Source organism: Zonotrichia albicollis, chromosome 3 (assembly GCF_047830755.1).
Source record: "Zonotrichia albicollis isolate bZonAlb1 chromosome 3, bZonAlb1.hap1, whole genome shotgun sequence".
Classification (NCBI taxonomy): Eukaryota; Metazoa; Chordata; class Aves; order Passeriformes; family Passerellidae; genus Zonotrichia; species Zonotrichia albicollis.
This window is the reverse complement of record NC_133821.1, coordinates 59,562,345-59,577,040: the sequence shown is the minus strand read 5'-3', so window position 1 is coordinate 59,577,040 and position 14,696 is coordinate 59,562,345. Positions and strand designations below refer to the sequence as shown.

Below are 14,696 nucleotides of genomic sequence, written 5' to 3'. Positions count from 1 at the left end.
TTCTTTTTCTCATTGGTTTATCATGTCTAATGATGGGACAAATGTGGTGCATGCCATTAAATATGGGAAATTTGCTTATGTCCCCTTGTTTCACACAATACTTTAAACATTGTCCAGATGTGATGAAGAGGACATTGAATAATTTTTTTGAAGATTTTACATTTATTTCTAAATGCCTACAACTTTGCAAATATGTCCTCTTTCTTGTACTAATTTTATCTTCTTTTTTCCATTCAGCCAACATTTTTCTCCTTTTTGTAGTTTTGCATAGAGATGACACTATCCTGTGTACTTTACATGGCAAGACATCTCTGCTGTGCACAGCTCTTGCTAACCCATGCTTGTTAGCAAACTGAGGCTGCACACCCAGCTGAGGGAGCACAGAAAACAATTGTTTTGGTGGGATTTGCAGAAAACAGGGAAATCACAAAAAGGCACATGTAAATAAAACCAGCAGGATTTTGTATAGAAACAAACGGCATCTCAAAATAACAGCAGTGAATCTTTTTTCTGTTGTAATTTCTGAAAGATGTTCAGATTCTGCATTCAGCAAACAATAGCGAAGTTCTGCTCTTCAGAAGCAAGAAGTGCAAATACTGCCCTCTCTGAGCAACACAAACACGGTGCAGAAAACAAGCAAGCTGTTGCAAAAACAGAAAGTCTTCGCCTCATTTCTCCCAGATCTATGCTCTTTTCCATCTGATAAGCAGCAGATGTGTAACAGTCTTGCTGTCTGCCCCAGGGAAGATTGTGCAGTGACTTGGTGGAAGGATGCTCGTGATCCACTGACACAGCATTTTGGGCAGTGCTCCCCGCTGCAACCAGAGATGCTGTTGCACTGCTCTGAGTAGTGCAAAGCATTCCAGCTCTGTGTATGTCTCTGAGAGTCTATGCAATCTGTGGGCATGTAGTAACGATGTTAATTCAATCCAACCTGCCTCTCTGATTTGCAGATCAGAAGAAATCCACAAAATTCATCATACATTTGGAGCAGTTGTGATGGCTTTATGGGGCTTGTGCAGCAACCAGATTTGGCACCCTGAAAAGCAAACTGTATACAGGCAGTGTAAGGAGCAGCACAAACTATTTGTTTCTATCTTCTAGTCAGAACAGTATGCCTCTTTTTTTCTGAACTGGAACAAGTGCTGCAGATTCTCAGGGTACAGATCACCACTTGTCTGTCTGGAAATTCAAATGGGGGTCCAATGCAGGCATACTATTAGGTAGTAAAAGAAAATGCAACAACAGATTCTATTCAAAAAAGCATGAGCACTAGCTCTGAAACTACTGAGCACAGGGAAAGCTGAACCTCCTGCTTTTTGCATGAACACGCTTGGATTTTTTTTTTTTCAGTTTTGAAAAGAAATCCTTATCTGCTCCTGAGAAACACCTCTGGTGGGACTCCAACCTGTCAATGGGTCTGGAAATACTTGTGGTAGCTGTCCAGATAAGAACATCTTCAAGAAGCAGGGGAGTTTTTCAGATCTGCTGAGCATGAAGCATGCTGTTTTGGCTTTTCTGACTGCCTCTGCCCCTCAGGCTTCCCCCTCCCTCCAGCCAGGGCTGATGTGTTCAGAGGCCTGGCAGGGCTGCACTATGGCTCAAGGAAGGGCACATCCTCCATCTGCAGTCTGAGCTCCCTGTGGCCACACAGCCCAGTCTGAGCAGTAGACAATTGTCCATGATATCACCAGCTGCCCATCACCACCACCTGCTCTCAAGCCTCAGTCTCATCCAACAGAACTCCAGCAATTTTTAAGTCCAGAATTTCCTTAGGAGGCCCTGCTTCATCAACCCAACATGCTGGAAATCACCACATGTGCTATGTTTTTCCTCAGCTCCCACCTACAAGCAAGTAGATGTAAACTCTTGAAACTGTCCTGTGTTTTGATGCATATTATACTTAGCATCATTTGTTTCACCAATCTTCATCTCCATTCTCTGTACAACGCTGGAGATGGTTAGAAATGCAGAATCATCAAAATATAGAATCGTAACATTTATTATCATATTAAACCCAGAAGCTTCAGCTTGGAGTTTCAGGGCTTTTTTCTTTTGAAGCTGCACATTCGTTACCATGGAAACTTTCGGATACACCCAAAAACCCACAGGCTTTACAGGCTGCTTTATCTACTGCAGCACATTAGGGAGAGCTGTACACTACAAACAAGAGGCCTCATGACTAAGCTTCCTGTGGCAACTTGGCTAAGTTTGCCACAGGGTTAAGCACTCAAAATGCTGGCGTGCTAAGGCGAGTCTGATGGCTCTTTAAGCCCCCTTTAAACTGTTAGGAATTTATTTTATTCTCAAGTATGCCAGAGAGTTTGACAAGTTATTGTGGAAGAATGACCTCATTGACCACTACCCCTGCAAGGGTTGCACACTTTTTGGCAGGAAATATCCAGGGCAGCAGGTTTTTCTGTTCATGAGGAATTGCTCCTTTTCTGATACAGCTAGAGACTAGGAAATATTCTGACCATGCAGTATAATTTGGCCCTTTTTTAGCTTCATTTAGAGCTCTCAGTTGGGCATCTCTATGCCATGTGAAACACTTTTCAGCCTTGGTGTTAATGCCTTTGAGATGCCTGAAAAAATCCAGAATATATTTGGATATTTTAGTTTTATCTCATGCACTCTGTCCTATGTCCCCAGTGTTTTATTATTGCTGTTCACTATACAGCTTTCAGCTTGTCAATATCTTTTTGGTAAAAAATATTGTGCCCCAAATAATTTTCCATCAGAACCACAGAGGATTACAGAAAGCAAGGAAAAACCTCCAAGTGTCCTAATTGCTATTAAACTGCTTTCATAGGAAAGATCTGATTTCTGCACCATGGTGTGGTGCTTTTCAGTGGGGAATACAAAATTCATGGGCAGTTTTTGTGGTTTTATTCTATTCAAGTTCATTAATTAGTATTTCTTACTCCACATCAGCTCCATGGCGTTTCTTTTGATGTAATGTTTTTTGAAGGTTGTTGATCTTCACAGCCTCCCAGTCCTACAGATTATTTTGCCTTAGTTGCACCCACCTACACTTTTTGTAAATAAACTTAATTGTAGCATTTTCTTCCTATGTTCCTAAGCTTTCTAGGTTCCTTTGCTCAAAACATTGTACTTTTCAGTTTTCAGGTTCTATCAACTGTGCTCCCTTCTGAGCCTGTAAGAATAAATGCTTCAGGTCAGGCATTGGCATTGGCTGCACTGTCATAAACATTTATTTGAATTTGCAGCATGAAACACACCTTCAGATAACCTAAATGAGCCTCTCCGTGGATACCAGAGGACCTATGATGACTTACACCGTGTTTTCCCATGCATTAACTTTATTATCCTTAAAATATTACAAAAATTATTCAGGAGGATGAATTCATTCTGAATATTCAGTGGGCTTTACTTGTTAATGAGAACGAAATGAACATATTCAAAAGCTATTAACTACTAAGAGCACTTTTTAATTTCACTTTGATTTGCAGGTTTCTCATCTTCATTTCTTGAGCACTGGATGAATTTTCTTGCTGTTTCTGACAAATTGTTTATTATCCTGAACCCTGTATTATCTATTAGATTGTTTTCTCAAAGCAACACTTTAGTGGTTATTTGATTTTTTTTTTTCCCAAAGCACCTAATGAACACACAGGAGAGGAAAAGTTTTTCACTAATATTGGATGACTGAAATATGACACAGCTTCTGTATTTCAGATGAGACTACAAATTTCTAGTAGTAATTATCATGAATAGTCAGACCTTCATACACATTATCAGTGTAATAGTCTCACACCTCTGTTGAGCTAGGTAGATTTGTGATACATGCTGAACTTGTGGGACTTCAACTACACTGAAACAATGCATTGACCATTTCTCTCACCATCTCCCACTCTCCCCATTTTCACAACTCTACAGAAGCTTATATACATAAAAATTATTGTTATGTCTCAAAGTAAATAAATCTACTTACTTTGGGACATTTGGCTATATCTGAGCTGTTTGATTTGGAAGTAATTCCCTACCCCTAGGGCCAGGTATGAGCCTAGCAGCAACCCACTTCTGTGGTAGCACAAATGTAAAGTGAGTGACCCCAGCCCTGTTCCAGCTTTCCCCATCTGGGTGACCAGAGCAGAGAGGTGAGGGGGGCTGCCAACCTCTGATCCTGCCCAAGGGTCTGATCCCAACCTGGAGACCCTGTGGATGGAAACCAGAATCTCATCACAGGGTACTCAGCCTAGGCATAGCTACTGCATCCACATTACAGACTGTATAATATTAAGATTTCAATTTAAAAAAGAGAAAAATATCCCAATTATCAATAGGGTGAATATACATTATAAAGCCTATTCGCAACTCAGATAAAGTAATGCTGAACTTCTGCATTAGAGTAGCTTATGAAGGAAATTATTTGGTTACATTTATTTTACATAAACCAGTGGCCAGACAGAGAGTTGGAAAGGCAGCTCTGGACTTGAGCTCACTCACAACATCTCTAAGTATCATCAGGTTCTGCCCTGGCAAAACAGTATGACATCATCATGTTTTCCTATATTTTTTGTAGCTGTTTGCATCATACATTTAAAGCAGTGCTCTAATTAACATAGAATATGGTGTCCAATGCTCAAGGCAATTTTGTCCAAAAAAAAAAAAGAGGGAGGGGGGGATGAGGGCAGGCGGGTAAAGGGAGGAGGGGAGCAACAAGGAAAAGTTAGTTAAGTTATTTAAATTTCCAGAAACACAAGTGGGAGGTTAAACATTGCTCTAATTATACAGCACTAACGAAAGCATTGGAGCCATGCTGTGAGAACAGTTTTAAGTTCCTCTTGTCACCAAGACAGAGATATAGTGTAAACGAGCTAAGGCTGAAATTGGTTTGTGATTTCTTTTTTCATTTAGGTGATTATATGAGGCAAAAATCCTGAGCATACACCAGATAGGGACTATGGTTGGTGATGGCTCCCTCACTCATGAGAGAGTGCAGGGAAATGTTACCAATCCTGGTTTAAGGGATGGGTCCCTAGAACCAGTGCTCTAGAAGTTGGGCTTGCAGGCACACGCAGACCAGCACGGTTTGCTTTGCTAATGAGCAGCAGGGATGGCTGTGGCAGCTCTGAGAGTGGCTGCTCAGTGCAGGGAGGTATCACTACCCTGGATTAGAACCTGCTCACTCCCTTAATCACATTTCATGCCCCAGTGGCCTTACTGAAATGGAGACAATAACGGAAGAGACCTTGGGGACACCAGCAAAGCACCTGCAGTGTGCTGCAGTGCAGCTATTAGCCTTAAATTTTCAGCTTGTTAGCTTAGGCCCTGGGAACTGTGAGGCAGGAGCAGGACAGAGCTTTAGTCTAGCTCATTGCTACTTACCTGACTGCAGGGCTGGAGAAAGTTTGTAGTTTACTGACCGTCTCTCTCTGGGCAGGGCAGAAATTCCTCCACTGGCTTCCCTAGAATGGCATCCATCAGCAAGTGCTGTGTAGGGATGACAAAGGTTTTGTCCAATGCACAGCTTTTGAACAGGGCATTTCTTTTTGTTCTGCACCCCACTGCCTCCAAATGCTGGTCACCTGTGTCAGTGCTCAGGGACAGCTCTGCATGTGCTATGCTCCAGAGCCAGCTGCCAATGGCTGTACCTGGGCTCTCTGAAGGGAGGAGCAGCATTTGGTCACTGGACAGTGCCTGACACTGACCTCCTCTGGCTGCTGGCAAGACAGGTCAGGGTTTGATTCAGACTTAATTTTTCCTGACAAAGTTGATAGGCTTCTCAGTTCTCGTTTTATGTTCATTCCTAAAATTTTATTGTAATAGAAGGGACTGCCAGGTTATCCCAGTGCTTCCTACTGGCTGTGGCATTTCAGTTACCACAGTGACTACAAGGAGGTAGGTTGGGCCAAAACATAGGGCTGGCAATGAAAGACAGGTGATGTTTATTATGTCTCCCATAATATTCTCCTCTTCCTCTGATTAATTACCACTGTATTTTAAAAAAACACAAACAGCCTTATATATTAAATCTTTGCTCTGTGTCTTGTCTAACACCACCAAGCTGGCTCAAATGACTGCATCACTCATCTCAGCAAGATTAAGAATCTTAATTAAGGTTCTTCCTCAGCTCACAGCCACTTGAAGAAGATAGCAGACCACAACTCTGGCATCCTGAAAGGACAAAACAGAGTATAAACCCTTTACAGATCAAGGAATGTCCCTTCCTGTTTTAACAGAAAGGGCTCTTTCACAAACACTTTGCCTGACTGCATCTGAAGCCGGGCCTGAAGCTATTTTCCAGCCTGTGGGTTCCTGGAGTTAACCTCATCAGAAAACATACTACCCTGCCTAACTATTTCATGTGCTATCAATTAGGGATTGTCATGCATAAAACATTCAAGGAAAAAAAAAAAGGCGACAAAGTTTCAGGCCCACAAGACTCAAAAGTGATTTAATTCTCTATGCTTGATATCAGGTTATAACTTTTCTGGTAAAAGGATCAGAGGTCTAATTTACCTTAGACCAATGTGACAATAATTTTTCATCTCAGAAGCATTCAGCCTCTGAGATGTAAAGAAACCTTTTCTATTCAACATCTAACATAAGTCATCCTCAGAATCCTGAAGTAGGGAGAGAAGCCAACTGTTGTGGAGTACTCAGACTTGACACTACTCCAAGGAATCCGATAAGGTCAGATCCTCCAGGAACTGGCAAGAGCAGGACTCTTTTCTTGGCCTGAAATTGGACTTGGTTCTGAGGAGCTCCTGGTCACAAGGAGGAACCAGATTTTGGTCATCTGGAGATACTTAACAATGAACAGTGAGCTGTCTAACAAGTTATAGGCATGTCCTCCTGTTGGGCAGGCATTTTGGACCATTTTGAACCATAGTCTCAGACCTGGGTGCATCAGTTCTTTCAAAGAATTTCAGGAAGTATCTATTAGGATCTGAAGTTGTTTTGCAGCTTGTTTAGTGTCTAAAATAAAGAAAGAAAGCTGAAAGTGCCCCAGAGTCATACAGAGAGTATGTTATAAAGATCAATGCATGTATTAGAAGCAAAATTTTGAATTACCAAAAGTAGCAAAAGCTCTGCTTGTGAAATTGATAAAAACTCACACCAAAAATATACTTCTATTTCCCCTAAAATACAAAACACATAGATAAAGCTGTGGTGAAAATTGAGAAAAAGCATCTAAATTCAAAGTATGTTCTTGCCTATAAGCAAAAAAACCCCACCCTATATGCTGATAGGACATCCAGCAATCTACCTGAACATATAGACTAGATTAGAGGATTTGGAGAAATAGTAAGTGGAGTGTTACACTGGGTATATGCAATTACAAACCTTAAGATCCCTTGAGACTCCAAGAAGTTCACTTCTGTGCAGAAAGTGTGAAGTCTAAACCCTATGAGAAATTGACAGAAGAAAGGACAGAGTTAGGAAAGATAAATGAACACATGGTGGACATGAACTGGGTAATCATCCCACTGATTAAATGAAGAAACCACCACTTGCTGCCATCTTGTCACTGTGCCAATGAACATCAATACCCTCACTGTGACCTGGCTTCGTGCTCTCTCTTGCCTTTTTGTGGAAAACCATCCCTTCTCCCATTAACCCAGGCAGATTATTTTGATCTTGCCTTCTCCAATGGATGTTTTCTTCAAAAAAGGAGATGGCAATCACTTAGCAAGTGATGACCACACAGTCAGAATTGTCATCATTGCTTTGCACAAGTGAGACAGCTCCTTCTCTCACTGAGACTCAGTTCAGGTCTCAGCTTTTCCAGACCAAACTTTGTTTTTGTCTACATGTGAATTAATGATATTCAAGATGGCTGCTCTTTGTTCCAGCATAACAAAGGCTCTTCTTGCATTTTAATGATTAACTCTTCCTGAAAGTGTCAAACTCAATGTGACCTCCTGTCAGCCATCCAGCAAGACAGAGCCCAGGTATTTCTATGGCAGTCTTGGAACTCCATCTCAAAATGTGACTCATTAACAGGCTAGCAGTGCCTGGACATAGCAACTAGAGGGAAAGAGCTGGGACAATAATCTGAGGCAAATAATCCATGGATCTTGTCAAATGGATTCCACAGACAGGCACTGCAGCCCTAAAGCTCTTTGTCATGAGGCCATTGGAGCCATGAGCAGTAAGGTCAGGCAAGCAGAGGCAAGCAGGACCAGTTCTCCCCAAGGAGCAAGCTGCTACCAGACAAATCTAGATGAAATGGTCAGCTCACATTTGGACATTGCAGTACCAGCACAGCTTAAGCCTGGCCATTGACCTGAGACTATGGAGAGTGCTACAGAAGAAGGAAGTAAGAGCAGAATTTGAGAGTGAGGGAGAGGGAAATGAACTAAATAGGAGCAAGAATTGAAGACAGAGGTAGTGAGCTCCTTAAAATAGCTGTGCTTGCCTTTGATGTAAAATACAAAATCTTGGAAATAAAACGAGATAGAGAAAAAACAGATGGTGTGAGGAGGGATTCAACAGTGAGGTGATGCACCAGAACTGGATGTGAAGAAATAAATGATGCAGAAATGGACTTAGCACAAAAGGCAGAAGATAATCATAACATTTTTTAAGAAAAGCCCTTTGCAGTTATTCTAAGCTACAGTGTCAGCAAAATACAAGAGCACTTGACTTATTTTCCTGTCTACAAGAAGATACTTGCTTTGAAGTTAAAGTAGACCAAATGTGTTTCTGTGTGAAGAGTTTGCAGTTCTTGGCATGTTAAACATTACTTTAAAAAACTTTCACACCTAAGAGTTACACTCATTTGCTTATCTTTATAGCACATTAAAAAAAAAAAAAAGTTATACCACAGCTGATTTGATCAAAACAGGAAGGGTTCTAAGCCTTCATTCTTATCTTTTCATTGATCACTATAATATGGACGTTTCCTTCTTCAGTTCGGAACATGACTTTCTTATCTCTTAGGTTAAAGCTCTAAATCAAAACAACTCCAGGTCCTACCAACTACATGCTTTGGGGAGTTATGAATTTTTTTAGTTTGGCCTTTTCATATGCCCTAGTTCCCACAGAGGTGGTGAGTCACAGGTCCAGCATTTGGAGTCTGGAGTTGGAGATGAGCTTCCCAGCTTGGATCCACCTAAAATGCTTTTTTTTTCCTCCAGGAGTACTTACTGCTCGACAGAAAAATGACACATTGTCATGTATATTTCTTTTCTGTTTTGACAGATTTACAACACTAGATGTCTTGTACCAGTCTCTTCCAGCTATGACAAAGTCAGTCAATATGGGTTTTTTTTTATAAAATTCAAGTGGCAATTATTTACTCCTTAAAAAAGAGAACCATGAGAGTCTGAGCAAGGGAAGCAAAATGCTTACAACAATACTGCAATACTGTAGGGGAAACAATCTCCTCTGGTGTGTGCAGTAGCAGGAGGTGAGGCTGCTGTGCCAGCCTCCCACTCACTTTGTCTCCCATCTGCGTGGCTGTCTCAGGGTCTGAAATGTAATCCTTTGTTTGCTTCTGGACCCTGAGGGATGAAACCCCGAGATAAGAATGCTTCGCATAAATCATCTCAGAATTTCTCTCCGTCTCTAGTTTGCACCCAGATGATGTATTTTAGAATTTGTGAACAATCTCTACTGCCTGACCTGCAGTTAAACAGTTGCTTGGTCCTCTAAAGTACTGCTCAGCTCCTTATCCCACCAGCTGCTCATAAGCTGCCACTCAGCTTTGAGCGCTGCTCCCTTCAAGGGCACAGGGAAATGCAAAATCCTACAGCTCCTCAGAGTGGGACCTGACCCTCAGATCCTCACTCGGCCAAGCTGCCTAGAGTTTTGGTGGGACCCAGCCCGTATGAGGAGTCAGAGGGTTTGACTCACCATGGTCATGCTGCTGCTTGTTCCTCCTCCCACACAAACCAACTGTTTTCAGTCCCAGAATTTTAGCCTGGATTGTAAATAAACAGTCACCCGGGAAGAAGTGCATTTACCTCCCACCTGATAGAAGCCCTGTGAGTTCTTCATTTCTCTGTTAGCTAATCTGTTTCTAAGGGGAAGAGGGAATAAAAGGGAAAGGGGGGGTTAGAAACAATTTATGTCTCTACTCAGTTTGCCAAAGGCTATGACTGTGGATTGTTTTTCTTCCAACAGCTTGAAAATATTTCCTATAAGCTGCAAATCAGGCTTAATTAAATCTTTTCCTGTGACCTTCTTCCTGTGTTTTTTTTCTTCTCCCGTGCAAAATGGTGAGCAAACCTAGATACCAAATGACAGCCCAAGTCCTCAAAACACAGATGGCTCTCCCAGAGCCTTTCCCGCAGGCTAGCCTTTCCAGGTTGGCTGTAGGATGGATAACCAACATCACTTTTGGATGAAAATCATAGTGTTGTTTTTCTCATGTAGTATTTCTGGGAGGACATGAAAAACTGGTGGGGGGAGGCTTACTAATGAGGCAAAGCAATTAGTATTTTTGTAGGCTTGTTTGTTATACTGCCTGTGTCTTCATAATGTAAATGCAAATAAACCATCTTTATTTTATTCATAGTTCTAATGGAAAGTCTGTGTCATGGTCTGAACCAGGTGGAAGACAAGATCCAAAGGGGGAACATACGTGGCACAGACTCTCAGTGCATGTGAAGAACCAGGAGACAGGGTGCAATCAGACAGCGGTGATCAAACCCCTCACTAAAGACTGCCACGGCCAAAGTCTGACTTTTCCCGACATCAGCACTAAGACTCTGTACAATGTGGTGGAGGAAGAAGACAGAGAGCCCGTTCACCTCAACCAGTCCAACAGCCCTTCCATGGTGGTGCACAGGCGGGTGGCAACGACCCCCCCGCTGCAGGCCACGGCGGAGGAAACCCAACTCTTCTTGCCTGAGCAGTCCCCCAAGACCCTGCCCCTGCAGCCACAGTCTCTCATGGACCAGCTGCAAGGAGTGGTCAACAAGTTTGCCACCGGCATCCCCGACTTCAACGCTGTGCTCCCCACTCCCGGCTCAGGGAACGGCGTGCGGCCTCCCTGCCCGCCCCCGCCACCGCAGCCGCCCCTGCAGCCCTTCCAGGTGGCTGCCTTCAGCCAGGAGCCCCTGTCTCCCCCGGCTGAGGAAGCCGAGAGTGAGAAGGTGAAGCTCATTCAGGGATATGTGTATGAGAAGAGCACAGAGGAGGAGGAGGACGAGGAGCCGGCAACCAGCAAACTGACTCTCGAAGACTCTCCGGCGCTGACGCCCCCGTCCCCTTTCCGGGATTCAGTGGCTTCGGGCAGCTCCGTGCCCAGCTCCCCCGTATCGGAGTCGGTGCTCTGCACACCCCCAGATGTGACCTACGCCACTGTCATCCTGAGGGATTATAAGCAAAGCTCGTCCACCCTGTAGATGCTGCAAGAGACAAGACAGGAAGGACTTTGGCAGCTGCCCACTGGGAGGACTTGCGGAGACAAGCCTCCCAGGGCTGCGGGAGAGAGAGCAGAGAACAAAGTGACAAATGACAGGGCAAAATTTTCATCCTGCACTTAAATAACTAAAATGAAACAAAAAGAAAATAAAAAAATCCATTCTGAGGGCTCAAGATTCTCTATCTGTTGAAAATAAATGTACTTTGGGAAAATGTTAGGAAACCACAACAAAGCACAAACTAAAGGAACAACTTCTAATAGCAAAAAAAAAAAAAAGAATAAACACGCAGGAAAAAAAATATAATCACACTTAGTCACACCCTTTCTTGGCAATGCTTGAAAAGGACTCTGGGGAGTGCGACCTGGAGAAGTCATTAGCGCACCTCATGACTGCCGTCTGTCTGCTATGGGAGTAACACACCTGGGAGCCAGAAGGGCAGAGTGTGGTGCAGGGGAACAAAGCTACTTGTATATGAGACATATATGCATAAATACCTTTTTCCTGGTTTCTACAGGTGGTACAACTGTGTAACTTTATTTTGGGTAGAGGAGATGAGATAATGTGAAAGCACATGGCTCTTACTGACTCCCACCTGAACGATTTTGTTCTTCATACTAGGCTGCTTTTTGGGGGATTTGGGCTTCTTTTAATGCTGATTGTGAACAGAGCAAGAAATAAGATCAAGTTAAGACTCAAGAGGTTTCCGAAGAAAGCCTTGCCATAGTACTTGTAACATGATAAGGACTTAGAAAAACTGCCCTTTTGTAAAAGGTTGCAAACCACGTGGCTAAACTGTTACACAACATTTCCTGTAGCAGAACAATATTTATTGACTATCTTTTCATAAAACAATGTATTTTGCCATGCCATTGCATCATTCCTTTGTGTTACTTTGGAAACAAATGCATTGAGAAATAACTGTTTACTTAGAGCAACAACTGTTAGTCTGGAGGAAGGGCAATTCCACGCCGGGGGTTTCGGAGCCTCCAGGCAGCAGAGTGAGCGTACGCTTGTGTATCTGTATGCGTGGGTACGGTGTGTGTGAAGAGTAATGTCCAATAACTACCACTGGAAGATTGTCTTATATACTATGAATATTTTTATGTTTAAATCATGTTTTTATATCGCATTGGTACAAATATTCAATAGATCTTTGAAGGTTTGTATGCTGTGCTAACACATCCTTTTTTCATATAAAGCTGAGACAGTCATTACCCTTATAACAGGGTGCTTTGTTTTGCAGATATTTTATGAAGTAGATATATGATATTAATAACCAGTGCATTGAGAACTTGTTATTTTACGTGTTTTGCAGCAAGTGTGGCTAACCAAAAAAAACCAAAACCCAACAAAAAGAAATCTGTTTTTGAACTCTTGCAGGTGAGAGACAGGAAAAGTAAACCAACTATTTCACTGCTTCAGATAATTTAAAATGAAATCATGTCAGGACAGGAAATTTCATCAGTGCCTAATGTGTGCATAAATTCCCAGATTTTGCTACTGATAATTCTTTAAAACCCTTTATGATGTTTAGTTGCCTGTTCTTTTCTTATGCATTCACTTCTTGTGTTTAGTATACAATATAGCTGAAAGGTCACTTCCAGGCATTTGTAGTTCTGTTATTTATTCCTCTTTCTCCTCTATCTTTCATGCGTTTCCTAGAGATGGCCCTAATCTAAAGCTCCCTAATGACTGGCATGATAAAAGTCCAGGTCTAATTGCTGTGGTCTGAACATAATTATAATGATGATTACCTATTTATAAATGTGCTTATTATACATTCACAGATCAGGATTTTAGCTGCTATGATCTTTGCTAGTGCTGCTGAATTCAGCTGAGGACGACGATCTGTCCCACAGTTCCACACTTTATTTCAAAAAATATTTTAAAGGAATGCCTTCCTGTTACTGTAGTTGTAAACCTTGATTTTAACCATGCTTCTTTTGAATATTCTACCAGAGCTTTTCTGAATTAATCATGATTCGAGTATTTTTCTTTCTTTTCACTTGAATTTTAAAAAGTCCCTCTTGTTATCAATTCATCTCTGAAGATCCAAATCTCATAGTTTTTCCCTAATTATGCAGTATTGGTTTTGGAATGTTTGGCTCATATTCAAAACCAGAGACAGTCTTTTTTTCTCATCCTCTTTTCACAATATTTGCTCCTTCAATATTACTTGTGGCCAATTGCTATCATCATCCTCATGTGGAAAGCATGAAATGACTTTGCCCAAAGACAAGTTTTTGTCAGTATATTGATGTCTCTATAATGAATTGAAGACACCTGAGGGTTAGTTGGTTGATTTTTTGTTCTGCTTGGGGCTTTTAGGGGGATATTTTCTGTTGTTGTTTCTTTTATTTAAAATGCTGATTACTCCTTAAAGCAGTGAGAAAAATGCCGTCTTTGTTGATCACTGCACTGGCAATGAATTCTATCTGCTAACAGTTGTAGTATAAGATCTGCTGTGCTGTTTCCAAAAACATACATTGTCAGTAGCACAGATACTAAGAAGCCAGTCTTTGAAGATCTGAGAGAGATAAGAAAAAGAAATACAGCAGATTTGTATAGACAAGGAGATGGCAATGTGGCAAGGTACTATACTTTTTTCATATCTGTCTGCTTTGAATATATTAAGCACTGATTTTATTACTGCAATGTAATTATATCATGAGTAAGAGTTTTCTTGAAATTCAGTATATTAGCTTTTAGTTTGTAATTGTTAAAACTGGAAACATACACATACGTAAATATATCTAAAGAGCAAGAACTCACCTTGTGTATGCAGCTGTATGAGCTACAAAGCTTTCTGTAGAAGTTCTTTCTTTTGGTCTGTCAAACGCTTGATGAAAACTGCCTTTTTGTCAAAATGATCTTGAAAATGCTGTAAAATAAATATTTTCTATTTATTATTTAAAAATAGAATGCCACAATTTTTAATTTGTTTGTTTCTTGAGTAGGAAATAGTGATATATAGTAGTTCATTGTTCCAGGGTTTTCAGCATCATGAATAAGAGACAGTGGGATATTTAAATGGAGGTAGGTATTGATTAAATTGTGTCATGAAGGTGAGATGGTGGAGGGTTGGAGGACTTTTGCTTAGGTAATAATCCTCAGTGTTTTGGCTTCCTAATAAAATTCAGAAGCACAGTAACTATGCATTCAGGCAGACAAGTAGTAGAAGAGAATTCAATAGGAAATGACAGAAAATTTTGTTTCCCAAGGACATGGGAAAACACCAGCCCTTCTCTGAAAATTGTCTTTGAGATGTCTGCTTCTCCCATCAGGGAAATTGCAATATGCTTTCTTGACAGCTATAAATGATAGGCATTGATCCACCCTGGCATTTTGTGT

At 41.4% G+C, this 14,696-nt stretch overlaps 1 protein-coding gene across 5 annotated transcripts in view; it reads left to right on the top strand.

Annotated features, from left to right (window-relative positions):
* The window catches only part of GRM1 (glutamate metabotropic receptor 1), a 182,555-nt gene extending 170,904 nt beyond the window's left edge, over nt 1–11,651 (top strand). For 2 of the 5 annotated variants that reach the window (XM_005489183.4, XM_074537582.1), the window contains exon 9: nt 10,493–11,651. In XM_005489183.4, the coding sequence (XP_005489240.1) occupies nt 10,493–11,324 (832 nt within the window). In that variant the 3' untranslated portion in view covers nt 11,325–11,651. The remainder of the gene's footprint in view (nt 1–10,492) is intronic. The other 3 variants (XM_014268598.3, XM_014268600.3, XM_014268599.3) reach the window with 3 other exon arrangements.
* The last annotated feature ends 3,045 nt before the right edge of the window (nt 11,652–14,696 follow it).